This window comes from Mycteria americana, chromosome 4 (assembly GCF_035582795.1).
Source record: "Mycteria americana isolate JAX WOST 10 ecotype Jacksonville Zoo and Gardens chromosome 4, USCA_MyAme_1.0, whole genome shotgun sequence".
In the NCBI taxonomy this organism is placed as follows: domain Eukaryota; kingdom Metazoa; phylum Chordata; class Aves; order Ciconiiformes; family Ciconiidae; genus Mycteria; species Mycteria americana.
The window spans coordinates 30,015,872-30,043,025 of record NC_134368.1 but is presented as its reverse complement, the minus strand read 5'-3'; the positions used below and the strand labels follow the sequence as shown (position 1 = coordinate 30,043,025).

General features: G+C 41.4%; 1 protein-coding gene across 6 annotated transcripts in view; it reads right to left on the bottom strand.

Annotated features, from left to right (window-relative positions):
• Positions 1–6,196: 6,196 nt before the first annotated feature.
• The window catches only part of ATP10D (ATPase phospholipid transporting 10D (putative)), a 52,201-nt gene continuing 31,243 nt past the window's right edge, over positions 6,197–27,154 (bottom strand). For 4 of the 6 annotated variants that reach the window (XM_075500021.1, XM_075500023.1, XM_075500024.1 and 1 more), the window contains exons 12-23: positions 24,560–25,175; positions 23,498–23,607; positions 22,486–22,612; positions 19,349–19,533; positions 17,337–17,646; positions 16,592–16,668; positions 15,958–16,083; positions 15,277–15,477; positions 12,417–12,497; positions 12,066–12,170; positions 10,556–10,743; positions 6,197–7,942 (exon numbers count right to left, since the gene is read on the bottom strand). In XM_075500021.1, coding sequence (XP_075356136.1) covers positions 7,420–7,942; positions 10,556–10,743; positions 12,066–12,170; positions 12,417–12,497; positions 15,277–15,477; positions 15,958–16,083; positions 16,592–16,668; positions 17,337–17,646; positions 19,349–19,533; positions 22,486–22,612; positions 23,498–23,607; positions 24,560–25,175 — 2,649 coding nt within the window. In that variant the 3' untranslated portion in view covers positions 6,197–7,419. Of the gene's footprint in view, positions 7,943–10,555; positions 10,744–12,065; positions 12,171–12,416; positions 12,498–12,530; positions 12,984–15,276; positions 15,478–15,957; positions 16,084–16,591; positions 16,669–17,336; positions 17,647–19,348; positions 19,534–22,485; positions 22,613–23,497; positions 23,608–24,559; positions 25,176–27,154 lie in introns of those variants that run through there. The other 2 variants (XM_075500025.1, XM_075500026.1) reach the window with 2 other exon arrangements.

Here is a 27,154-nt window from a genome sequence, read left to right as displayed (position 1 = left end):
CTCCAGATGGTAAGAACTGTGCTGACAGACAAAAGAAAAAAGGAATCAGCACTTCAACACTGAAGATTTTGCAGTCCAGAAACTCTATGAAAAGGAGTTTCAAGCTCTATCTTTTCTGGTTGTGGAGCTATGGAATATGCAGTGTATGTTAACGGTAAACCCTCTGCTGGTGAATATACTTTGGGGTAGAATTAATAATCCTTTTGACTTTTCTTTTAACTGTGTTGTGGTGCTGTTCCAAACACAGCAAAAGGCTTAAAAGAAAAGAATCAGCCACTTTCTGCCTTTCAGCTATTCAAACTAAGCAGTAGCACAGACTAGAAAAACCTTTTTAGATAACCTATTTTAATACTATTCAATTGGTAGCACATGCATTTTCACTCACTCGTCACGAGGAATGAACTCGGTGCATTCAGACAGCACTGACGTATATTCACAAGGGCGACACCAGGCGTGGCCGCACCACACGCTGGAGGGTGGGGGACAGATCCACGGGTTTGTACGTCCATGTGGCACAGGGCGCATCGAAGTACACGTGCAGGTCTCCACAGGTGCGTAGCCGTGTGCTGCTGCTGTGCCGGAGCTAATGCATTCTGTCCCTCAGGGTGCCTAACTTGCGTGGGCATAACCCTGTACCATCCTGACTCCGCAGCGTCTGTTCCCAGAGCCAGCTTGGGTATCTCTGTGGGGTGATGGAGGGACCGGTAGGCCAACAGACCCTTAACTACCACTTGAGGCACCCGAGACCAAAACTTAGATGTTCAGGCTCTTTGGACAGTTTCTACCGCTTAATTTGCTGAAGCTCCCACTGTCTTAATGCGTCCAGGAAACACCCATGTCTTGACAGCACTACACCAATTAGCACATTTATCAAACCTATGCCCCACTGGCTTTTTTCCCATTTTGTATAGTGTGTCCAGCCTATAAAGCAAGCATTGAACATCTCCGGTCCTCTAAAAACATAACAGGGTTGGCAATGCCACTGCAATGGTTTCCCCCTCTCGAGTCAGCTGCTTTGAACATCTGGTGAGATATGGAAAATGCAGATTTCAAGTGCAAAAGATGCAGTGTGAGCAGTATCCCAAATACTGGGAAACTGGGTATTTCTGGATAGGTCTCTTCTAGTATCTTGCATTGAAAGTTTCATTTTGCTTAGCAAGATTAAACAATTGGGGAAAAAAAAAGGCAGAAAGAAATCTGAATGATAGAAGACTTGGATTCCAGCTTCTGTTGAAATGAATATTAGAAATATGTTAAAGTACAACAGGTTCATCAGCAAAGGCCCAAAGAGCCCCGCTCCAGTGCTTGGTAGCCGGATGGCGGAGTGCCCTGTGCCGTAGGTAAGAGGCTAAGCCTTGACTCCAAGAGAGTCTGGTTGAAAAACATGATGATGGAGCTTGGCACCTCTTTATGGTGCTAGAGGGGACGTGTGTCCTATCAACTGCTGCAGGTGACGTCCTGCGCAGCTCACAGCTTTTGGGAGGCCAGAGTAGGAGGAGTCAGGAACCTGAGGATTACAGGACAAATTTCACCGGGGAGCAATGCGTTTAACATTTGCATGTTTTCAGTGCTGTGCCTGGTCTGCTGTGAATCCAGCCTGAGGCATATAATTACCCTCTCTGCTACCTCTGGCATGCCCCCATGACAACGTGGCAGGGCCTTGTCAATACCGTGACTGCCATATGTGGAAACATGCATTAAAAGAGCTAATTAATGGACATTTCAGGTACTATTAATCATGTTACAACCAATCTACATAGATCTGACTATTGCTTTAGTGAAGGTTTACCTCGTATTTCCATATCTTCTCCTTTAACATGCCTAACGTTAGACATATGAGACAGCGCTCTAGACAGCATTATTAATAAATATTCAATATTTATGTTATGGATTCTGAAATTCTATTCAAGTGACTATTGTATCACTGTTTCATGCTCAGAAAGAAAACCCTTCTAGGCTTTGCTAGGTTTGGGTTTGTTTGTTTGGGTTTTTTTAATATATTAAGGATTTTGTTTTTACTGTAACATAAATGCTCTTCTTCCCCCAGCTACAATTGAGAGAAAGCAGCTGTGACCATGTTTTTCCAGTGCAAGTAGATTACAGATGAAGCAGGTTACTGATGCCCTTGCCTTACGGATATGGAAGCTGGAGCTCTCAGTCCCCCACTTTAGCTTTTCTCTGGGGCCAGGATCTCTGCAGCTGTAGGGCAGCACCGTTCAAAGTCCCGGAGCCAGTACCGAGAGTTACCGGAGCAGGCGGCCCAGGGGCTGTCAGAGCCAGCCCGCCCCGCCGTCCCTCTGACGTGTCTGGTGACGGGCGGGTTTCAGCAAGGTCTGTTTTCCAGAAGTAAAGCAAACAGGTGCTGTTGTGAAATGAGCAGCCAGCCTGACGTCTTTCCACCAGATGAAGTGGTTAGCAGCTTTGCATTTTGTAAAGCACTGGAGTACATATAATCATTTCACGTAGGTATTATCACTACCAAATGATAATATATAATTACACATTTTAATTAGCTGGGTTTGGCATGCCACCAGTTTCCAAGCAGTCCCTCCCAGCAAATGAGGGAGAGTTCTGCTTAAACATATGATCCAGCCCCCTCCTGTACGGAATCAGTCTGAAGAAATTACAGGCTGAGCCCCATCCCAAATGGCTTTAGGAGGGAGCAGTTGGGTCTCTTCCTTCCCCACAACATTCCATGTAAAGAGGAAATTTGTAATTTTATAAATGTATTTTTATACGGCTTTTTTTATGTGTGCACATGAAATAGGCAAACATACTCCTTCTTCCACTGTAGCAAGCCTTTCCTTGTGTGCTGCCATAATGGCTACGATCACAACTATGCTGTTTCTCTTACAAGTGTAGCCTCACTGTAAGGTAACAATTGTTGGTTTTACCGCTACCACAGCCGTAGCTCCAAATGGAAGCAATGTCACACAGTCAAGCAGATGTGCTTCTTTCTAGCTGTACTAATAAAAATTTACAATCATTTTCCAAATAACTTCTCTGTTGAAAATGTGTTTTAATCTTTAGAGAGAGACTCAATGACAGTATGGAGGTGTGAAGCTATAACTTTAGCAATAATGCCTAAAAATAGCCTTAAAAAGGTATTTGCATACCCTTATCTAGCTTTTTTAAGCAGCCCTGACAGCCCTGTTAGCACTACAACACTTGTGGAGGTTATGGCACTACCACCACTGTACAACTTTTAGTGTCTTCTGCACGTGTGCTTCCAATACAGAATATTACCAAGAATACCGCTGCGAACAGCTACTCTGGATTGAAAAATCTGAAAAATTAAAGCTACAATCAAATTGCTCTGAACACATTTTGTTCTATGGCTTTCCTCAGGAGTACAATTAGCTTGAAATAACTATCTCCTTTTAACTGGTACGCAGCATTTCAACAACGCGTACACATGCCGAAATAAAAATAATAAGCATGCAGAAACTTAAAATAGTTAAAATTTGCCTTTTCACAGCAGTCAACAGTAAGGTGGACCATGAGGGCAAGAGTAACATAACCAGAATAAACCAGGAACAAATAATACAAAACCCACACTGCAATTCAGCTATGAGAACATTCTTAACAGTCACCTTCAGAACTTGTCCACTAGCCTCTGCAGAGAGCAAGGGCTGCTCTGAACAGCAGCAGAGCCAGGGCTGGCAGGAGCGGCGGGTGCTCTGCATTCGCTGGTCCTCAGCCTCCTGCTGCAGCTGGCGGGGCTGAGGGAAACACCACAGCTGGGGTTACACATTCAGCTCAAACTGTGCCCCAGGTACAGACCAACGCTCACTGTGCTGTGAAAACACTCACTCAATACAGGCTGTGGCTGACGGCCACCTGCAAATGTTTAGCACAAATGTTAGCTGCTGTGAAAAAACAAATTTTAAAAAAGTGTATTTTTTTCTGTAAATCAAATATTGCACATCAAATTGAGTTAAAGCTGCTCTAGGTGTAGCTACGAAGTTTGGGGAGTTGAAGGTGGTTGTTTTGGTTTGTTTTAAACTGACAATCGAAAGTGTAAATGCTGTGCTTTCCTTCATGACATCTGGAAGGCACCTGTGAGATGATCTTAAAAAGCCTGTTTTCAAAATGGAAAAAGTCAGGTCATGCTGTGCCTAAGCGCAGGAGCACAGAAGCAAGCAGGGGATCGTGACGTCTCCAGTGCTAAAAAAAAATAAAGGAAAGAATTCAACTGTTGAGAAGCAAAGGGAGGGCGATTCACTTGCACCCTTCATTTGGCACCACTTTAGATATGGCCAATTAACATTTTGAAGCTTTTATTAAAGACTCACTACCCTCATCTCCCCTTCAGTAAAAAACAGCAAGTGATCACAGCAGATAGCCCTTAGATATTTCTGCTGTTTGTCCACAAAAAAAAAAAAAAAAAAGGAAAGAAAGAAAAAAGAAAAAGATCAGGTTTTACACAACGGATAATTTTATCGCTTAGACTGCTTGTCAAAGTCCTCTAAAAGAACACAACCTATAGTGGACAATTTTAAGCAACACGCACCATCAGTGAAACAACACACCAAGAGAAAAATGAAATGTGTATGTGTGTTTTGTACCATTTCACGTGGTACAAAAGTACTTACAATCTCAGCACAGAGAAACTTTTAAAAGGACCTAAAGTTTCAAGGCAACCCACAGGGCCTGGCACTTTTGAGACCCAGATGAAATCATCCTTCATCCAATTTAAGAATCCACCCTGAAAGCCTCACCGCACTAAGCAGTGAGTAGTGGGGTGACCAGGCTTGTAAAAAGCCGCATAATAGCAATTCCAGCCTCCCAGAGGCATCATGCAGCTGGCCCCAGGTCTAACAGGTGACTGCCACTCATGTTTCTTTGTGTAGTTATTTTGATGCCACGGCTTACAGCCATGGAAGATTTTGGAAGATCGTACTCTGAATGCTTACAGCTTTTGTGTGATACACATGCGAACTCCTGAGACTAAATGATCAGCTACCTGCCAAACCTGCTGGTAGGTTCTGCTCCTGCAGCAGAGGCAACAAGAGGGCAGGTCACAGGCCAGTGTTGTCCTCCAAGCTCCTTTTTACAGTGACAGGAAGGGGAGAGAGCTGAGCCCTGCACTCCCTCAGGTCACTGCAAGTCCCGGAGCTCCTCCATGAGAGCTCAACATACCTCAGTCATAGTCACAGACTTGTAGAACCATAGCACAGAATAATCTGTTCTCTGTGGCCACAAGTGAAGAGAGGCCATAGATCTAAGGTGCAGAAGACACATTCAGGTGAGACAACAGAAGCAAAAACACTATTTGCCTTTGAGGGCAGGAAAGCACTCGCCTGGCCTGCTTCTCTGGAGCTCTTCACAACAGGAGAACATCTGCTAGGAATCGTAAGGGTAGAGCAGAGCCTGCCTTGGGGCTGTGGAGCAGAGCAGATGACTTCACTGAGTCCCAGCAGGTCTGTTCCGGTACGATTCTGCCCTTGTACCAGCTAATCTCCCTGCACAACCTGCTGGCCATTTTGCAGCTTCTCCTTGGACACCTCGGAGTTCCCGTGGCTTGTAGAGAAAGCTGAGGTGTTTCATTCAGGACACCTGGAGTCCACTCCTGGCAAGGTACCCCCCGCAGCAAGAAGGATGCTACAGACAAACATCTGAAAATCGTAACTGCAAACCAACATGCTCGACATGATCTCTTAGAATTTGAATGTCTGCCATCACTTCAAAGGTCCCCACTAACCTTATGTTAGAACCTACCAAAAATATTTTGTCATATGTTGAACCAAGTTTTAAAAAAATATTTGCAGAAATGGCTGTCATCACTGGCTCCTTCCACTGTTTTTCTTCTACAGGCTAAACAAAAAGGGTATTTTTCTCCTCACTAACACTAGGGATGGAGTCAGCCCTAATTACATTCTACCTTTCGAAAACAGAACCGTTTTAAACTTTGGTAACATGTGGTGACCTGCATTTGAATGAACTTAGCATGCCCTCAGTATCTGCCCTGCATAGCAGCAGCTGTCTCAGACCTCACAGCGTTTGTTTAAATTCTTTCAGAGATCTTGAAAGATGTGGAATATGTAATGTTGATCATTGACATGGAAAGCTCATGGTTCAAGTAGAAAGCAGAGCCCTTGCCCCAAACACGGTGCCTAAAAATAAACACACAAATCTTGGCAATTTTAAAGCAGTAAGTTTTTAGAAAGAAACAGAACCATAAAATGGGCTCAATACTAATAATTCATTAGCAGCTACAGTTTGAGGAAACTGTTTATTTCAACAGGTGCTAGTGGATACAAACAATTTCCTAAGTTCCTCCATAAATTGGCCATGTAACTTTCTGGGGAGGGAAGTAAAAAGGAGGCAATATTTTAGACAGTCTGGAACCCAGAAATAGCCACATGCACCTCAGCCAGCTTTTGTGCAGCATGTAGAGCAGTGGGAAATTGTCAGAGGCAGGACATCTCCAAGACAGATGAGGAACAGAGCTCAAATCTGGGACATACACTGGGTTATACCTTCTTTTGAGCAGCCTTTAGAGATACTTAAGCTGTTTATTACAAAAGTCTGGAGGAATGCAAAAACACCTGAGAGAGAAGAAGAGTAATGTCATCAGCTAGAAGCTGCTATTTATAAGAGAAGACCTGAAGACAGACTGGAGCTGCCCACTGCTACTGGCAGACAATTTTGCAGTGCAAGCATGGGGTAGAGTTTAGAGAAAAGACAGGCAGCCAACATCTGAGCTGGATGAGGAGGAAAAGAAGCCCAGTGTCAGTGGCAAATGATATGAAACAGCACATGGAGACAAAAAGGAGGGATGTAGCAGGAGGATGAACTATCACGGAGAACAAAAGGCTGCACTAGGATTTGCTCTTTTTGTGGAAGAGGAAGGTGAGGGAGACACTTGACACGTCTCATCTGGGCCGCTCTTCTGATGGTTAAAATTGTGTTTGGCCAGCACTGAGATGGCCCATGCAATAGCCTGGCAAACAAACTGGACCACAATCATTAAAACAATTACTGTATACGCATACTGGAGGAGTCTTGCAACAAGCCAACCAGTAACACTACATCCCAGCCCTTCTGCTTACTGCATACTTCAGCAAGTGGTGAATCCCAGGGAACGCTAGGATTTTAGGATAGCAGTGCAAGGGAGCAGGTTGGCTTACCTGAACTGGGTCCTGCAAATCCATATTCATGCAACAACCTGTCCATAACACCACGAGGTATTATGCAATGTTGCATACAAGAAATAAGCAGTATGCAAAGTCTACTGTGTGAAAAAATATAAAAAACAACCCAGCCATTTAGATCTTGAACTTCTTAATAAATTATTGAAAAGCTTTATAAACAAAAAAGCTTTTAAGGAAATGTGTGCATCATCTGCCTTGGCTGAAGAAAACAAAACCACAATGTAGCATAAATCAGCAGTTATTACCCTTGGGTTTTAAACAGTTAGGATTCCAACTTTGTAAAATACCTTAAAGCATCATCTTCACCCAAAACAGAATTCAAACTTGCTTTGTGTGCTAGAGAAATAGCACTGCTGCCCTCTTGAGAAGCACACACAGAGACTTTGGCACATGAGTTACTACTGACACACGTGTCTGAATTAGTTTCCTTTGATGAATTCAGAAATACGGTCTTTTCGGAGTTCAAGCCATTTGTATTCCCAGACTCATCCTGTACATCTGGTAAGAAGGAGGTGTCCTCTACTAACCCATCTCTTGAACAGGCCTGAAAAGGTGTTTTAGGTGTTGGCAGAACACTGGCAATGCTTTCTTCCTGTGATACAGCAGCTGTGGCTGAGCTGGAAGACCTAGAAGTAGCCTGGAACTCCACTCTATAGTTTACAGTGCAGTCATCTTTCCATCTCTTAATTGCTTCCCTCTGCTCCTCAGGAGTCAATCTGTCAAGGTGCTTGGCTCTCAACACCGGAGATGGAAAAAAAGTTCCTTGGAGAACTCTCAGCAAGTATCTACAAAATAAACACAGTTTCAAATAAGCTGTTTAGAAGCAGACTCAAAACTGTTTCCAGCAACACTAAAGGAAACCAAACACCATTCAAGTAAACCTGCAGCTGCAGCACCCTCTGAAACAGTTTTTGCAGGTGCCGTTTTGTGAACATAAACTATAAGGCCAGCAACTGCACCAGAACATGTTTTAAAACTGGCATTTTCAAAGACAGATACTGCTCTCAGGTACTTCCATTTTTCTGTCCTGAACACAGTTCTCCTACAGAGTAGTTACTGCAGCAACGTGCATGTGCAACTTCAATGAAGGGCCGGGGTCCCAACTACACTGAAAGTGGAGCTTTCTGTGTACAATGTCAGGCCCCAGAAAGAAAGGCATCAAAATCAGTGCGCAGTTTAAAGTTTCCCTGGCACTTCAGTGCACATACAAGGATTTAAGAACTATTGCGGAAAAAATCAGGCTTAGAAAAATTCATGCCTCCAACTGAGCAGCTGTTAATCACTGCTGTTTTGCACTGATAATATAGGACTAATACAGCCTTGGAAAGCTGGGAAGAGTAGGCAGAGCATCGTTCCAAGATTCGTAACTTTTGCAGGAGCCAGAGAATTCACCAGAAGCAAGAATGAACGTGAAAGCAAAGGCCAAAGAAACAAATCACCATGTGCAGTAAGAGGAATATGGAGTACAAGTGATGTTCCAGAATTAAACTCTAGGAATAATTCATATTAGAACTGACTTAACTGGCAACTTAGGGCAAAGGTTTTAATCATAGATTTTTTCAGTGAATTTTCAGTCAACAGGGCATCCAACATCTGTCCCTCTGTAGGAGAACTGCTCCTTAAAAGCTCCAGTGAAAGCCCCAGTCTCACTCCCTCAGGCTAGAAGGTGTAGAGCACCCTTTAGCTTCACAGTCCCTGCTGAATGGTGGCTTTTCAGCACCTTACAAAGGATTACATCAGAAATAAGCAAGGAAAAAAATGTATGTGTGACAGCAGTGGTTCCGTAATAGGCACTTCTACTTCAAATCACTGAAGTAGAAAAGCTTGAATTAGCCACAACAGTTATAAATCTTCTCAGGTATTGGTACAGGGAGAGTGCTCAAGGAATTTCACTGGTAAGTCTAAACACTTTGCATTTAATTCACCATGAAAAAGAAGTCTTCTTCAAAATTGAACACCTTTACATTGGAAACAGTCACCAAGCTGAAAGCTTTCTCCGACCTAGGCTCTCTAGAGCCCTACCAAAAGGTCCTAGAACAGCATTTATCTGTTTATTTGTTGTGTAAGGGAGATTTACTGTGTGTGAAAGAAAAGGCTCTACTGTCACCACCTGAAGCCAAGCTGAGAGCAGGGATGGGAAGGGAAGAGCACACATGTTTCTTGCACCTCGCGGTTTATCCTTCTGGTGAACTGAAGCGTGAACCAAAGCTATCAGTCATGATCTCCTGTGAGCGTGGCAAAACCCTGGCTGATGTGCTTAAGACACAGAGGGAGACTTCTTCAAAGGGGACTCGGGTACTTGGTGGCTATTGCAGGCACCTACAGCCACAGCTCTGCCAGCTTTCCTTCCAGCGGCATTGGCAATGCATGCAGCCTGTACTGCAGCCCTTGATCCAGAAAGTGTGCTCAGACTGTGCCTAACGATATAAAATGACATGAGGTGAGGAGGAAACAGCATTTATTCTCCCCAACGCTTCTCTCAGTATCTCTCTCTGCAATTCAGTTTCAAGTCCCCCTCTTTCTGAAATGCCTGAGAGGGAAACAAAGAGACATAACACAGAAGAATGAATAAATTAGCACTGTAGGCACTTCGCTAATAGGCTGCAAACTTGAGTTCATGTTCAGCCTGTGAAAGGAAGATGGCTGTGGCTACTAAATAGAGCTAGACCAAGTCTGATGAAGTCTCTTTCACTGGTCTTTCACTCTCTCTCACACACTTTGTTTTTCTCTGTTGGCTCGCTCAGGTGCCTCCCTGCTCAGCGTGCTGGTGTCTGGGACCTCCACCCAACGTTCCTGCCTTTCCAGCGTGAATGAGTTATCGAACTTGGAGTTATGACTTCTTCAGTGAGGCAAAACACTTAAACATTAGGCACGATAAAAACACAACTCAGGACCCTTCATGAATCTAGTCAGTGTGTTTCCACCCCACAAAGAAGCCTGTACATGCATTCTTCATTCTAAATATTCTTATATATATTCATGACATAAATTTCAAACAGAAAATGGTTTCACAAATAAACACAGACTAAACACAGTGCTTCTATGTATAGTACATATTCAACTTTGATCACTAATGGATTGGTATATAAATTATAAACTCTGGTTACAGAGATTACTGTTCCCTCCCTCCAAAGACTATATTTAATGTAATATAAATAATTGAATATAATATAAACCACAAAAGAAATTAATTATTTATTTACTGAAATTTACTTTGAGAACAGGTCACTAAAGAGCTGTCCTCACATGGCTTGGTCTGGCAGTTACGAAATTTTCTTTACGTTGTGGGTGGCAGGAGGGAGGAAGACCTCTAGCCACAGAGATTTATAGCATCACTGACTCAAAGAAAACTAATTTTGTTAACAGCAGCAATCTGCAATTATAAAACAGAAACGCACCTGGGTAGCAGAGCAACACAAGTAGTCAGGAGGCAAACTAAGTAAAATACTGGGTCTGTCATGTGCTTTTCCATGATCCAATAAGGATTTGATGGTGGGTTGTGGGTTTTGCAGGTTGCCCCAAAAGCCAGAGCGAAGACAAAGTAAAACAGAATGCTGCCAACTATAACTACTGTATGTATCCAAGTCTGCAATTCAGAAAAGGAAAGAAATCAGATTTAAGCTGTAAACTGAAAGACCTGTAACACCTGTATGTGTGTACACATGCACGCACTCTTCCTCCAAGGACAGCTGCTTAATGTAACAGAGGAAAGATCTGTTCAGATAATATTCCTACTTTTATACAAAACATTCCAGGAAGAATGGAGCCTTCTTCCTACAGTTCATAGGTAACCCAGCCATTTAATTTTTTTTATTCTACTAAATGCATAGCTTTTGATTCCTTTGTGAAAGACACTTTTGTGCCATTTGCCTTAGATAACCACCTCATCCACCGGCAGCAGAGAAAGCCTTCTCAAGCCAATGGAGGCGAGATCTTCACATGACACCACCCTTATATATCTTGCTTGAGACATTGATTAACTGTTCTACATTGGAGTTTTCTGTAATTTTCTAAATGGCTATAATAGTTACTATGGAAACATCACTGTCATTGGTCTGACAGCTTGCCGACATTCAAAAATGCCAAATAAAAGCCATTTAAGTAATGTTTTCCTATTCAGAGCTTGGATACACTCATGCTACCCATCTCTTCTCAATAAAGACATTTTTATCACTGCTGCCATGCTCCCAAAAGAACAATGAAAAGACCGAATCACAACTTGAAATTTCATCCATTACAAAACAATCCTAAAAAAGTATTTAAAAAAAAAAAAAGACAGAAAATAAAGCCCACTAATCTGTGTCCTTCTACTGTAAATATTATTGAATTTTCTTTAAAATTATGCAAAATAGCCACATATTACAGTTGTAAGGGCTGTAAATTTATCCAAGCTAATGCAGATGCTTTAGCTTGCGCAGACTTAATTAAAAGGAATAGCATTTCTGTAGCATGTCAGTTCCCTAGTTCTGGCACCAAAATATACCTCCTGGCCAGAGAGCAGATCATCAGTTTCAAGCATTCAAAATCAACAGCTCACATCGTTGTCTTTGAGATGCAAGCTTTGGGAACTAATGAAGGCTCAGTAGATCACTGGTTGGTTTTACCATTTGCAAAACTAAACTGGCATCCCCAAAACCACCGTACCCTAACGAGGCAGGATCCTTTCACTATTTACAAATAATTCTGAGGCCAAATTTTGTTAATTTTAGTCATATGAGTAACTCTATTGGCTCCAATGACAGGTGCATTAGGAGAGCTCACATGGTCACATAAACAAAATATTTAGGCTTTGGCCCTATTATACTTATTCTGTTTTGTATATGAAGTTCTTTCTTCTGTTTAATTTTAATGAAAGCTGTATGCACATACTCTGTTAGGAATATACTCTTTTGAAAACAAAGTACTCACCACAGACTTGCACTCAATGAGAAGGTGCAACAGTATTATGAAGAGCGCTGCTGTGTTTACAGGGTTTCCAAAAGAAAAAATGTCTATGTCTGAGCCATAGTAAGTCTGTAAAGGAAGACAGCGGTCAGCGTAATATATTCTTTACGTATAGTCCTAATACACAAAGTGGCATGAATAGTTTCAATACCACACATATTTGCATGTACAGAGTTCAGCTCAGTTCCAATGATGATCCTGTTAGTACACATTTATATATGAGGAAGTAAAATCAAATACTTCATTTTATTCTCTAATTTGCCTGGGTTTTTAGTATGTCAAAATGTATAAATGTATTTCATATCCAGCACTTACAAAGTAAGGCACAAAAAAGCAAACGAGACTTTGGTAAAACGCATCCAGCAAGGTTATCCAGAAAGCTGAAGGCAAGTAAGCCTGTAAGAAAAAAAGATAATGGCATTGAAACAAATTGAACAAATTGCTGCATCCTTAATTAGCATTAATTTGGATTTGGGGAACGATTATCTGCAGAAGTAATTCCAGTTTCCCAATGAAGAGGCATCTTTTGTGTTACAATAATAAAAATAGAGAGCTCACTCCACACATGCAGTGAACTGTTAGCATTTAAATCAGCAGCCAGATCTGGACCTCTGATCTTATAGCTGTTTCTGCCAGAACAGACCTACCAGAGCCTTACCTAACTGAGTACTAAGGAAGGGAGAGGGCTAGGGAACAGTGAATGACCCTAGCAGCTTACCATCACTGAATGCCAAGTCCCACTTTCTTCTGTCTCCACCCCCTTCTTTTTGGTACATGTGCTTCTGCCTCTTAATTTGTGCTGGTTGACTCCTCTGTGCGGACCGGACTCCTCTGTGAGCTAACTTAACTCACTAGAATGTGAGAAATCAATTCACTTTTCTGCTGGAATAACACATTTAGTGTTTTAGTGTGTTAAATCACCTCCTGGAAGGATCTCATGGGATCACCAAGCTGGCACAAGGAAGGTAGTTTAACTATGTGGATGAAAACAGGGAACGGGAAGAAAAGTAGGGAGAAGAGGAGAAGGAACGAGCCTTCGTCACTCAGTGGCAGCAAACTGCCATGACCGCTCAACCGCTTATGAAACTATAGCTGTGTGTGCCCTGGCTCAGATACATCCCATTCCTTCAGGCACTAAATTGAGACACATAGGTGAGCGGTCTACTCACCCAGGATTTCCTCTACAATTAGTGGGGAGAGATGGGTTTCTCCAAAAAGCCATTCAGCCCTTTCAAGAACTGAACTGCTCTCTGGAGGTGGTGTGGGAAACTTATCTTCTTATTTGCCTGTCAGGGAAGTGCTCTAAATTACTGAAGGCGAATCCAAGTTACTGTCCATTTTTATAGCTTGTACAGAGCTGTGCACTTGTGATGTCATGGTGCAATATTGTGATACTACATCTTTTAAAACATTTCTTTTTCTTCTATACTGCACTTAATTCAAAGCAATTATTTCACTGTGCTTCCATGCAAGAAAGGAAATGATATACTACTTAACAACTCCAACCACAGAGCAAGGCAACGCTGTGCTGGACAAAAGAGAAAAACTCTGATAAAAGTTAAGGGGGAAAAAAAGGGAAAAACTATTGTGTAATGCAGTAATTCTGATTATGTTGCCTCAAAACTTTCATCTCAGCTCAGATCACTGTATATATCCTGAAGATCAAAACAGAGGGCCAAATCCTGAGGCCTTGTAACATTTACTTAGTCAAAACTCTCTGTGATTGACAAAGCACAGACCTGCTCCAGCCAGTCTACAGAGGCTTGGACCGGTACCAGTACCGATTGGATCAGTACTTAGTTTTGCAAAAATTTCATAAACCAAGCAACATAAAATATTTAAGGGTATGTAAAAAGAAATGTAAAAGTCCACAAACAAACAAAATAAATTGCCCCCTCACTGTATATCCTTCTTGCCCTTCTAAATCAGACCTAGACTTCTGCCAGGTTATACAGATGAGACGGCACAACTAGTACACAACATGCTGTAGCTCATTTATTTTTAATAGTATTTGTTAGAACAGAATAAAATAGAACAGAGCAGAACAGAATAGAGTAGAATATTTCAGTTGGAAGGGACCTGCAACGATCATCTAGTCCAACTGCCTGACCACTTCAGGGCTGACGAAAAGTTAAAGCGTGTTATTAAGGGCATTGTCCAAGGGCCCCTTAAACACTGACAGGCTTGGGGGCACTGACCACCTCTCCAGGAAGCCTGTTCCAGTGTTTAACCACCCTCTCTGTAAAGAAATGCTTCCTAATGTCAAATCTGTTATTGAAAGGCTATGGTCATAAAGAAAATGGTGAGTTTTAGGTGAATCATATGCTCAATGTTTCCTCTCTCTGGGCTACTAGTATCTATTGTGTCTCAGGCTCAGTATGTCACTGCCTTCAATTGTTACAATAAAAAATATTATTTTAATTAAGTGTTAAATTAAAAAAACATGATGAAGTTAAAATTATGCTAGAATTCATGCTAAGCAAAACAGAAACCAGGAAAAAGCTTACTGATTTATGTAATTTTGATTTAGAAACTACTCCCTGCAGTTTTCTGTGCTAAATGTTTGGGCAGAATTTACTTATAGAGCAGATATGATGTATAGTGTTTTCAGATAGAAGAAAAGTGCCACCAGCAAATTCCAGAACATACGCATAAGGGGAAAAGAAACCCGAATGACAGAACTTCCTTGAGGATTATATATTTGAAAGGAATCTACTCTGGTTCTTATCCATTCCTCATTACTTTGGCAGTTGAGAGCCTTATATGACAGTGAAAAAACAGTGTCTAGTGCCCTTATCTTTAAAAGTAAGCCCAGATGCTCAAAAGAAACCCATTTTGAGGAAGCATGTTGACAGCTGAGGCAGTAAATGAAGTAAACATGCTGGTAACAATGTTTATCTAGTACACTGCTTCACCTGAAGTCCTTAATTTCTCTTACCATCCAAATGTCTGGTAAGATTGGGTGTATGGCTGAAAAAAGCCTACAAAAAACTTCTGAAAAAACAGCTTTTATTTGTGCACATACATTTGTGCATAGGCCTAAGTGTTTTTCTAATAGAGAAAGTGGTTTTAAACTTCATGTTTGCCTGATGTGAACCATGAAGGAAAGAAAGACAGAAATGGCTCTAATGCCGACCGCTTCAATTTGCTTCAGGCCAAGCATTCTTTAACCTACCACAGATTTCTGGCTCATCATGTACAGCTGTGGGAGCTGCATGAGTATCTCTGCAGACACATCTTTGTCGAAGACACCATAAATGATGGGTGGCACCGATGTAAAAAGGAGATTGAAAAGAATCAAGATCCAATAGTCAGTCATTGATGTGCCTGAAAACCCACAGAAGAACTGGTACCAGAACAGGAGGTTCACATAGGCCTGAAAAGTCAAAGACGACATGATAAAATGTTACCTGTAGACAAGTGTTTTAAAAGCCTGGAGGAAAACAGTCAGATCTTAGGCCTGGTTACAGTAATCTATGGAAAATTAAGTATAAATGCTGTGGAGTTCATGCCAATACCACACTTTGAAATTATATTTGACTAGCACACAGCTTTACATTTCAAAATTGGACATGGCTTGTTTAAATAGTTATGCTGCCACCACATTAGTAATGCCCGTTACCCACTGTTTAATCAAACCAGACAATGGCTCTGAGTGGGAAATTCAATCCAAGGAATAAGAGTCTCTGGTCTCTGCAGACATAAATGAGAAACTGAATTGTCTGACATATGCTTTTTGTGTCTTTTTGAACCCATTCACAATAGAAACTAAAAAAAGAATATAAAGCCCCACTAAACCCTTCTGCACTCTCAAATACGCAAACTGTGATTTCCCCAGGATGAGACAGCTACATACCACATTCTTGTAGAAGAAGTAAAGCACCATGTTGGTAAGTCTGGTATAACACCAGTGACCATGGACAAGCAGCAGCTTCCTGAGGTGTCTAAACTGAGAGATTGCAAAGTCACTTGCCATCACAGCCTGCAACGCACATGAAAGAAAGGATATGTTATATCCAAACTGTTAAAGATAAGCTTCAGATACTGCCAAGTAAGCAACTTACCTACTGTTCGAAATTCTTATTTTATGATTTTTTTATACATAGTGCTTACGGTCTTACCCTCACTCAGGTCTGAGCCCCTCCATACAACATTTTAAACTAACACACACAGGTCAGCCCAACACAACACAGGCAGGCACACAACTGCCCAGAAATCACTGGTGCTTAGGCTGCCTGTTTCCTGGAAGGACATGAGTAATAGTTTGGTGACAGGCAGCAAGCTCTGTTGTTTGGAGTTTGAACCCCTGCAGCATTCAGTTTCTGAGTGTTCCTGGAAGAGTGCTGAGGCCTGGGTGTGAGCTCAGGCTGCAAACTCTTGCCTGTGTACAGTAATAGACTGTGGAGCCACGGGGCCTCCAGGGTAAACTCTGAACTGATTTAAAATGAATGGAATCTGATGTCATGTGCAGCTGTCTTTGTATGCACTACCTGCATGCCTTCTTGGCCCAATATTCCCACACCAGTGTCAGCCACCTGGATCATACTGACATCATTGGCACCATCACCTACAGAGAAAAGACAAGAGGAAAAATGAAAACTAACCTCTCTTATTTGGAATGCAACCTAGACGCAGCTTTGCTGGCTAACACATCGCCATGGAGGTGGCAGGAAAAGACAAATATACAAGAACACCAGAGAGTTCAGAGAAAAACATTTTTATGGCCAACAGTGCAGCCTATGGAAAACCCTACAGAAAGCAGGATTAGTAAGCGGAAGGCCTGACTGAACTGAGCTATATTCTCCAAATGGGTATTAGCTGTTCCTTTTGTCAGAATTTAGTTGGTATGCTAGAACAGAAAATATGGGTGTTTTAAATCACAGCCAGTCATCTCCCCTCTCCCTCTCTATTTTGGGGGAGTTGTGAAGGAGAACAAGGGAAAATCACCTTTTTTCCTGTGACAAGGAAAATCCTCTTACTTGCTCCTTTGGACATGTTACATAACACTGTGCGGGACTGCTGCTGTTCTTGTTGCTTTAGATTACCATGAGTAAGTTTATGGACTAAATTTGCTAGTTCAGAAGACTAACATCATCTTATGCCAGAGACAACTACAGTTCAAAGGATTATCTTCCTTGTAAAATAAATTTTGTGACAAACATTAACAAAAATATAGGAGAGAAGAAACTGGCTTCTACTTCTTTTCAGAGAAAAGAAGATAACCACAGGACTCACCTACAGCTAATGTCATTGCCTTTAGCTTATTTCGCACCAGTCTGACCAGGACACTCTTCTGCAGTGGTGTGGCTCGGCAGCAGACTACAGCCCGACATTTTTCTGTGAGTTCCAAGAAAATATTCTGTAGGCTGTCATGAAGGACATGCTCTAAAGTCCTTCCATCAATAACAAGGCCTGCACTGAACGCTGGAGCTTGGGTGGAGGGACTTGCAGAGACATTCCCAAGTTTCTGACTGGGGTTTTTTTTGGCAGAAGTATTCTTCTGGATGTCTTCTAAAATTTTGCTCATCACCAAGGCACAGGCATCCTAATTAAAGACAACAGAAAGGCAACTTATTAAATACTGTTTGTGTTCTGGCTCCATTTTCAATTTATAAAATACATATGGAGAAAAGGTCAAATGCTGCCCTTGCGTAGCATTTCACCTGAATCCAGAAAGGCTCAGACATGAGGCTGAATAACCCTTTAAAATCACAAAGGATGCAGTCTGTTGTTAATAAAAGGGCCTGTGATTTAACTTTGCTTAAGTAGATTGGCTTGAGTATTGCACTAGGAGAAAGGAAAAAACTGAAGCAAATCAGAAAATGTTCACAGACCAGCAGAAAAAACAACCATTAAGGATTCTGTAATATAAATACAGCTTTGATAGAAGACTTTTGCTCTCTGCATTTCTTTCGTCTGGCATGCAAAGCCAAAAGTGCACTTCAAATCAAATTATAGGTGAGCTGCAATGAATTACTGAAGAACTGGCCTTGTGGAATTTTTTACCTTGTCAGAATCAATGATGCCCAAATAAGATGCGCAAAAGATTCTTGATATCAATATATGTAATGCACATGCTCTATAGAAGAAAATACATATTCTTAAATCTTCTCATTATTTTACTTTGAAATGCAACAGTATCAATTCCTGTCTACTTTTTATTTCAAAGTCTAGTTAGAGGGAGGATGAGCACTTCTGCAAAAGGGGCTCAGTCCTCACTGTTAAGTAAGACACTCGTTCCCCAGTAGGAAAAAAAGGAAGAAAAAAGTGTCAGCGAAAATCAAACCCCAAGCTTTCCTCAAACACAACTGGACTAAAAATCCTTTCTTTTTCACTTTATTTTCCCCACAGTTACCACTTGCCACACAATCTTTTATGGCAGATATAAACTGAATTTCTAAAGTAACATATAAGCAGAGAAAAAAAGAAAAATGAAACATCTTAGAAAAAGTCCTTTAGAGAAGTCTCAGATTTCATGTCTCTGCTCTGAGGAGAGACATTTCATATGTTGGCTTTACCAGTTACAGTCGGTAATTTCTCTCTTAAGAAACCCAAAACTGATAAAAATCAAGGTATGAAAAACAGCTGGTTATAAGCATCCACAAGAGGACACAATCATCAAATAGGATTAAACTTGCCATCCAAAACAGCAGAATTTTTAACCACTCTTTATCACATGACTCAATTACTGGGTAGTGGGGAGAAGATAGATTTTTCTCTGATAAAATTGTGGCCAGATTAGTTTTCTTGAATAGTGTGCAATGTACTTTAATGAGACAATTCTTTGTACATTTATGCAAGACAAGCAGGGCTGAGGGAATACATGACACAAAGCAGCACAAAACTTAATTCAATAGAATTTGCATGATGATAATTCTTACATTGCTAACGTGCTGTAACTCACAGCCGTTGGAAATCTCTAATAACATGTGAAACATGTCAACTCTGTAACCTACCACAAAGAGAAATTAAGCAGTCTATTCAATTAAAATAATTAATCATCATTTAGGGACCGTATATAAAGAAATAGATGTTACATACATATAAAGGATTTCGTATTTTACCTGCAAGGAAGCAAACCATCAGTTTCCCAGTATTTTCATCTTCCAAGAAACCATGCTGTCTTTGGTCCGTTGGGAAAGCAGAGAACGTTTTATTTTTCCATATTGCCCTGTGATATAGCCTGACTGAATCTTTCAGCAGAGAAAAAAAAAAAAAATTGAAGAAAAGTGTAATTTTCCACTCACCCTACTCTGTGATTTGAGAGTGAAGATTCTGTCATCTGGTTCCAGCAGTTTACAAGCATAGGCAATGTTGACAGCTGTCTCTCTCTTGTCACCTGTCAGCATCCATATTTTTATTCCTGCTTTCCGTAATGCCTGTATTGTGTCTGGAACACCCTCCTGCAGGCGATCTTCAATGCCAGTGGCACCTCAATTTAGACAAGCAGAAGGATTAGTGCTGCTGTATTTCCAAAACCAAAATGCTGCAAGAGTGACACGACAAGATGGTCCTCTGTGTGTATCTCCGCATCCCAAAACAGACACCCTACTGGGACATGCTTGGGAATTCCACCCTCCCACATCTTTCTGTCCCAGAGCCCATCTCATGCGAGATTGTTGACACATACCCTCATTACAGCCTCAGGGGCCTCCAACTCTTCACAAAACCCTTTTAAGACAACTTTTCTCATTCTCAGTTGTTTCAGCTCATAGTGGCTGTGGGACACAGACTCCCAGGCTTCTCATGACTAATATACTCCATTATTCCCACTCTCTCCTACACCTCAGACTACCCCAAACATTCTTTCATGTATCACCTCAATCCTTCCTACCTCAAAGCCCACTTCCTTCCTTATTCTCAGCTCTGCTCCAGGCTGAATTCTCTGTACCTCTTGTCCCAAGCCCTCACCTTTTCCACACCAAAATCCCCTCTTCTTATATCATATTTTTGCACACTGCTGCAAAGACCTGCCATTCCTTGGCAGATTTCTCAACCACTCATCGCTGCAGTACTTCCTGTCCCAGATCCTTTCAATTCATAGCACAAACTCTGTGTTTTGCCCTTCCTCCTGCCCACACTGCCAACCTTGACATATTCCCCCACACAGAGGAAACATCTGCTCTAACACACACCCCTCAGTGGTTAAAGAAAGACTTTCAACAAAAAAATACAGAGACTTTAACAGAGATATCCTCTTTTCTGGTGTGCACAGCAGGCAGACCTGTATCCCTAAAACCAGCTTACAAAATCTTCTGTTCTGATAACAGTGAGGTACCACAACATCAGCATAAAGCAGAACCATCTCTGAAAAGCTGCAGTGCCAGTGATTTACTATGGTACAAGACATTTTCATGTCTTTTTCACAATACAAATGGTACTAAATCATAAGCAGGAGACATGGTTTGGCTTATGGGATTCTCAGGCTAAGAGAGTTCCTCAGAAAAAAACTTCAGGCAGTTGCAACTAGGTTCATTCTGAAAGACAAACAATAAAAAAAATTCAAAGCAAAGTTTTCCCCTCCCAGCCTGTTTCTAGTGCGGGACTCTAGCCAGCAATTTGTATATAAAGCACTGACTGTCATATGGGGATGGATAAGAACCAAAAGATCAGGCAAATTTCTGACGCTACAGCAATTTCTTCAGTAAGCAGCTGCCAACAGGGTACAGAGCTCATGGCCCCTAGTCACCGGGAAGACGAAAACCTCCAGGTGCTTGCTCTGCACTCTGCCTGCATTTTGATGCAAGTCAATGGAAGAGGCAGGAAGGAAGATGCTGGGATCTATTTGATGCAAGCTTCTTTGAGAGACACTGCCAGGCATCGAGGGAAGAGAGAAAAATGTTGTTTCAATTTGGGCACTCTATACACTTAATACTCCCCTTCTGAGGTACTTGATCACTTTGTAATCCAACAGAAGCCAGTTTCAATACGTATACTGCTGAGATCCAGATCTGTGCTTAGTTAAGTACTGCACATTAGGGCTATTCTTTCCAGAAATAGATTTCCATTCAAATAAAGGCCTGAGGCTTTATATATAGCCATATGGATTTCATACCTGCCTATGCAGTGGACTACAAACCACTGCCGTCCTCTATTATCCCGGCAATACTGAGATGATTGGAATTTTTGCTTGTTGTTCTTTGAGGACAAAGTCTTCATTTCTCAGTCCTAAGAGGACAGTCAGAATTACAGCTGCAGCTACACCAGGTAATGTTTATTAAGAAAGCAAAGGAAGGCTCAGAGAAGCAGAATGAGATGTGCTGGAAGTAGTTCCACTCTGCAGATCACAATGCACATATGCCCCAAGCAGGAGTAACTAAGCTAGCAGAGGTACTGAAAGCAAGCACCTTGCAGTATGAAGCCATTTACCCTTCTTATTCTCACTCCCATTTAATGCTAGGGCCAACCCATATTGCCTACTGTCCCATCAGAGACACGAGACAAAAAAATGCCTCGGCCTGCAGGACAGCAGGTCTCCACAGCAACTAGACTTCCCTCTGCTGACCCTAGTGCAAAAGGGTACCTGTATAGCACATCATCCCTTAAAACTACAGCAGCTAGCAGCACTGCTCTGGCTTCCCTCCAGAAACTGAAGCCAGTAATCCCAGAATTCCTTTTAGTATCAAGGTTTATGGCATTTTCCCTGAGCAGATGTGGCACAAAATGAGGGAAGTAACACCTTTCCACACAATAGGATCTGTCTCTCTTCAGCTTCTAGCATGAGCTGCCTTTACCACCACAGTCAGATCTTTGCACATTGTTTTCCAAATGTTATATGCCGGGCAGTCCTCTAGCGCTATTATCCCAGACTGCCTGCAGTTTACCTTTTGCACATCTACACCAAACATTTTTCATTTTGTTTTGGCCTCCCCATCTCTGCACAGCTGAATGACCATCAGAGGAATGGTTCCTGCAGAAGCATGCCTGACTTCTTATCACCATGTTATTACAGGAGGACACAGCACAAGCGTACCCGCTGTGCCCACAAATGCAACAGTGATGGAAAACATGCCCAGAAGTGCGATTCCTGTGAATGTTTGCCCAGGAGGGCCTGTGATTTGTTATTATCATTTCACATGCTTATTATGATGACACTTAAAAACTCTAGTGCGCACAAAAAAGAAAACAAATTAAAAAAAAAAAAAAAAATCAGTAAAACTTTACCCTTTACAAACAACAGAAGAGCACTAGCTGTCTTTAGTGTGTTTTACAACTAGTACAAATTTACCTGCAAGATTTATGAAAATTCAGGAGTGACAATAAATTCTAGGTCTGTAGAAAGCTATGTGTTACACAAATTGAGGTTAGCACAGCTCTCTGTAGGTAAATTCCAATTATGAACATCATAAGCAGTTTCCTGGGAGCTACAGCATTTTCTACCTACCAAGCAAAGTTAGTTCAGTCTCAAGCCTGATGGCAGATTCAAGCAGCAGCTCCTCCCTATTGTCAATACTGGTTTCCGCTAAAAAATGATGATTTAACCACTCTGCATATTCTGCATCACTCATCACCTACAGAGGGAGAGAAAACATATGGCATGCATCTATACTGTGTTTTCAAAGGCACCTCAACAGTGTCCTCTCTGTTACTTCTCCTGTCCACATACTGAACCTAGAAGCGCAGCCCCTGGCAGTGCACTACTTATGTGCCCCAACACGTCCATGGATTTAGTACTATGTTCATAGTGTTAGATTACTTTGCCAGGCTTCACCTGGCAAAGCCAGGTTACTCACCGGCACCCTGCAGGTTCCTGGAGCTGCCTGACAGATTTCCATTTAGATGGAAGGTAGGCAGGCCAGTGAGCATAGTATACTGTCCCTACTGCTCTTTAATTGCAGCATTGACACAGCCACAGAATCACCGCACAGCTGTGTACAGCTTGATGATTGTACAGCTACACAGCCTGTACTTTCACTTTGCATAAGGCTTTGTAAAGAGGTTTCTTGCCTGTTTCAATTCCTATGGAATTTTACTTCTGAGCAGCTATGAATTTAAAATGGAATCTCAAAACATCCCTTAAGTTTTGCATCCGGAGCTTGTAACACTGCAAACTGTTTGTGAAGTGCGATTCACAACAGTTATGGCTTCATTTTTTTCTGTGTCTCGAATTCCAACCAGGGTAAGTTTCATACAAGGAGACCTATTCAGGAGTCTTGAAGAAAAGTCAGGCTATTTGACAACCCCTGTTTTAGAATTAGGCTATTAAGCTGCTTGGCATCCTAAACTGACAACAACTATGGCAATCTAACAGTAGTCAGGAATTGATTTGGGTCAACTTACAAATTCCTCCTGAAGGAACATCTCTTTAGAAGCTGTGATGTCTGCTCCATTGGTGATACCACTCAGGTTGGTCACAGACTGTAAACATTCTTAAAAATATGTATTGAAAGGAATACCTTCTTAGCAATACACAGAGTGCGCAGTCCTCTTCTTGCATAGTCATCCAAATGCTTCTGAGTTCTCTCTTTAATCTTCTTTTGTTCCATTTCTGAATTATTAGTACCTACTATCAACACAAAAAGCAAAGAAAGCAAATTAAATATGCATTCTTAGGCTAAATTTAGCAGAAAATTTTGAAGGCCTAAATCCGTTTTAAAAATACCAAAATGTTAACAGGTTTTATCTTAACTATGAATGTATCTTCCTGTTTGTACAGTGTACTGTGGCTGTATCTATAGTCAGCATGCAGTGCGCCAGTCTGCACAAGCAGTGAGGGGGAACCCATCTGGTACTGATACATCTTTGGATGCCACTAGTATATCAAAATGTTTTTCTAAAATAAAATTATTTTCTAAAGTGAACTGGGCCCCACAGACACCCAAGAAGCTTTACTGTCACTGGCCTAGTAGGAAGGAGCTAAAAGGGCAGTTGTAGAAAAGCTTTTCTGACAATAACTGTCAAGGGGTGGACTATTGGGACAGGCATTCAACTCACTTAACTCTGGACGTGTAGAAGTTGGGTTCCAAGTTTACCTTGAGAATCAAAGTGAGAGGCTCCTCCAGACATGAAATTACCCCCCCAGTAAGACAACAGATTTTGGAGGTACTGTTTCTACCCCATGGCCTACAGAGGCTTCTTGTCTAGACGTTAGATGGCTAATGTTGGGTGAGTAAAAATCCACCCTTGGAACTGGAAATATCCCTTTTCCTCACTGAGATCAGCCAGCCATGGAACCTTACTTTATAACTAGGAATACTTCAGTTGGCTCCAAAGTGTCTGCTTAGACACCACTAAATCCTTTGAATAATAGCTGCTTCTCTCTTCTCAGTTTCCACACCAGCACACAGTATAGCCATATCTAGGTCACAAGCAATACTACCTTTCTGGGCTTCCTATAAGGAACTATTCATAGATAATAGTTCTGCTTGGTTGCTTGTCTCGTCTCGTGAATCAGGCCATTTGTTCACCTGTACTGAGAATGACAAAGGTGAGCAATGAATTAGAAGTTCTATAGATACCTTCAGATGCAGTTCTCAACAAATCCATCATGACTGAGTCTGCACCTTTTGTGTACACCACCACTTTGTTGGAGACTGGATGCCGAATGACCACTGACATCCTTTTCCGCACTGAATCAAAAGGCAGGATATGCAAAAGCTGAAATGTTAAAGATCCCAGACCTGCGAAGTCCACAGTTACTTGATCTGGACTCCTAGACTGTAAAATACATTTATAAGCCCTTGCAGCATGAACCAAGGCAGCTTCATCTGGACTCTCAGCTTCATAACATAGTTTAGGTAAGGGAGACAATTCCATAGATGATGCAGCACTGTTGCGTTCACAGCCAGCAGCTACATCCACCACAGCTAGTTCTTGAGGCACTTGGGAATTTTCTGGGCTGTCAGTATTGTGAGGCTCAGCAGCCCTTTGAGCAGCTCCATCCAGAGCAGGTGAAGCCAGTTTCATTCTGAAAATAGATAGTTTGCTCACAAAAGTATTCGGGCTTTCAGATGATGACTCTTTTGCACTTGGAAGTGGGGAGGAACTTAGTCTCCGGACTGACCACCTCTGGAACATCTGCCTGATATCCTCAAGTGATTTAATAGGCATCCTACCCAGTGAAGACACTCTCATCTGGAACAGAACAGTTAGAGAAAGCATTTCTGTTAAATTCTTCATATTTTATTACATTAAAGAAGGACAGCTTACAAACTATGTATGTTTCTTAATGAATGTAGTATTTTAAAATTTACCATGAGTTTGCTTGTATTAAAGATGGTCAGCTCACTTAAACATATAACCATAAGTACACTAAACAGCTTCTGTAAGACCTTCATTATTCAAACCAAAAGAATTGTAAAAATACTTCAGATCTGAAAACTGTATGCATTCCAAGTCTGATTCGTGACTCCATGTAATAGTTCTCTTTAGAACTGTTTCAGTAATGAAACAGTTAGTATGACATTATAACTTTTAAAAGTTGTGGAAAATGGAACTAAACACTTTAATTCTTGTTCTGAATTAGCAAGATACTTGTGAAGAATAAACCAGCTCCATACCCCTCACAGTAACTAGGTACAAGTACTGTTAAAAATGCAGTACTTTATCAATACTTTTTTAATGTCTGAATTTAAAATGAAAGACAGTTACCCTCTCATCAATGTTACAAAATAACTGGCTTACTGTTACCCAGAACAGTTAGGCAGCTAATAGCTCACAAACAAGGAACAAGGCATGCAAGGCTGACATTCATTTCTCATTACTGGTGAAGAGTTAAGAATGAGTTATCCCCAGGAAGCATGTTCTTCTTTGCCACTGAAAAGCATAAAGGACAGACTCTGGCTTCAGTTCTACCACAATTGCACTCAAGTTGTAATGCGTCTCCATTCAGCATCATGGAAACAGAGACTAGGAACATCCTTTCATCGCCTCTTCCTAAGGTAACGCTGAAACCTTCCGTTGCCTTGAGCTCTTTCATGTCATTCCCTAATTGTGAACTCAGAAACCTCATGCCACATTGCCCCTCCCAACCTACTACTAGTGACCTGGAGATCTTCTCCCCTGCTAGCAAGTCATCCAGAAATACTATTCTCAAAAAAATGAGAATCTCGCCTGTATATTTTTCTACATCACCTTTATGTCTGATTAGTAACTATGAACACAGCTGCCCTGTCCACACATGGACCTATAAGCTGCCTACTACGCTTTCTGGGAACGCCTGGAAGCACGCTAGAATACCAGACTTACTTATACATAGGAGGTATGTATACCATGTACACTCCACAGGATACCTTTTAGGAATGCCTCCAGCCATGGTTGTAGGTTCACTGCCTAGATGGACACCAAAATCTAGTCCTGCACGTCATACATTTTTTTCAAAAGAGAAAGTCAACAAATGGAAATCACCAGGGGATGGGGGGAAGGAAATCAAAGCTGAACTTGGGAATTATCCTGCAACACAGTCAAAACTGGTAAAAGATGGGGTTATGAAAATCCCACCCTGAAAAAAAAAAAGATTTGAAAAAGATAGTAGTATCTTTAAATAAATGTTAGGTTGTGTGCTCTGAAAACAAGTGGTCTCAGGAAGACTTAAACACACTCCAGACTATTAAACCAGGACAGTCTAGCAAATGCACTGTACATTCAAGGTGAGACCACTTTATGTCATACTGCAAAGCATTTTTTCTTCACATTATTACACATATGAAAGTTGATCTTCCATACTTTTGCTGAAACTCTATTTGAATAGTCAGGGAACAGGTAAGAGCATTCTCAGTTCCAATATTCTGGGAGTCTTCTGAGATTATTCTTATCTTTCAGCCAATAATAACCTATTTGTAAAGGTAACCTGAGTGGTAGGGTACTCTTAAAGGAAGCTATGCACATATCTGGAAAAAGATAACTAGAATATAGAAAAAATCACAATTGCAAGTTAATCTCAGAATATGTCTTGTAAAAGTTATGAACAGTCTATACACAGAAGCAAAAATATTGAAGCCAAGTTTTTCTGCATCGGAAAAACATTACCAGCATTATATTACATATTAACTCATTGCACTCCGTGGGTTTACAGTAATTCCCTTCTTTCTAACAGGACAAACCAATGGAGGAGA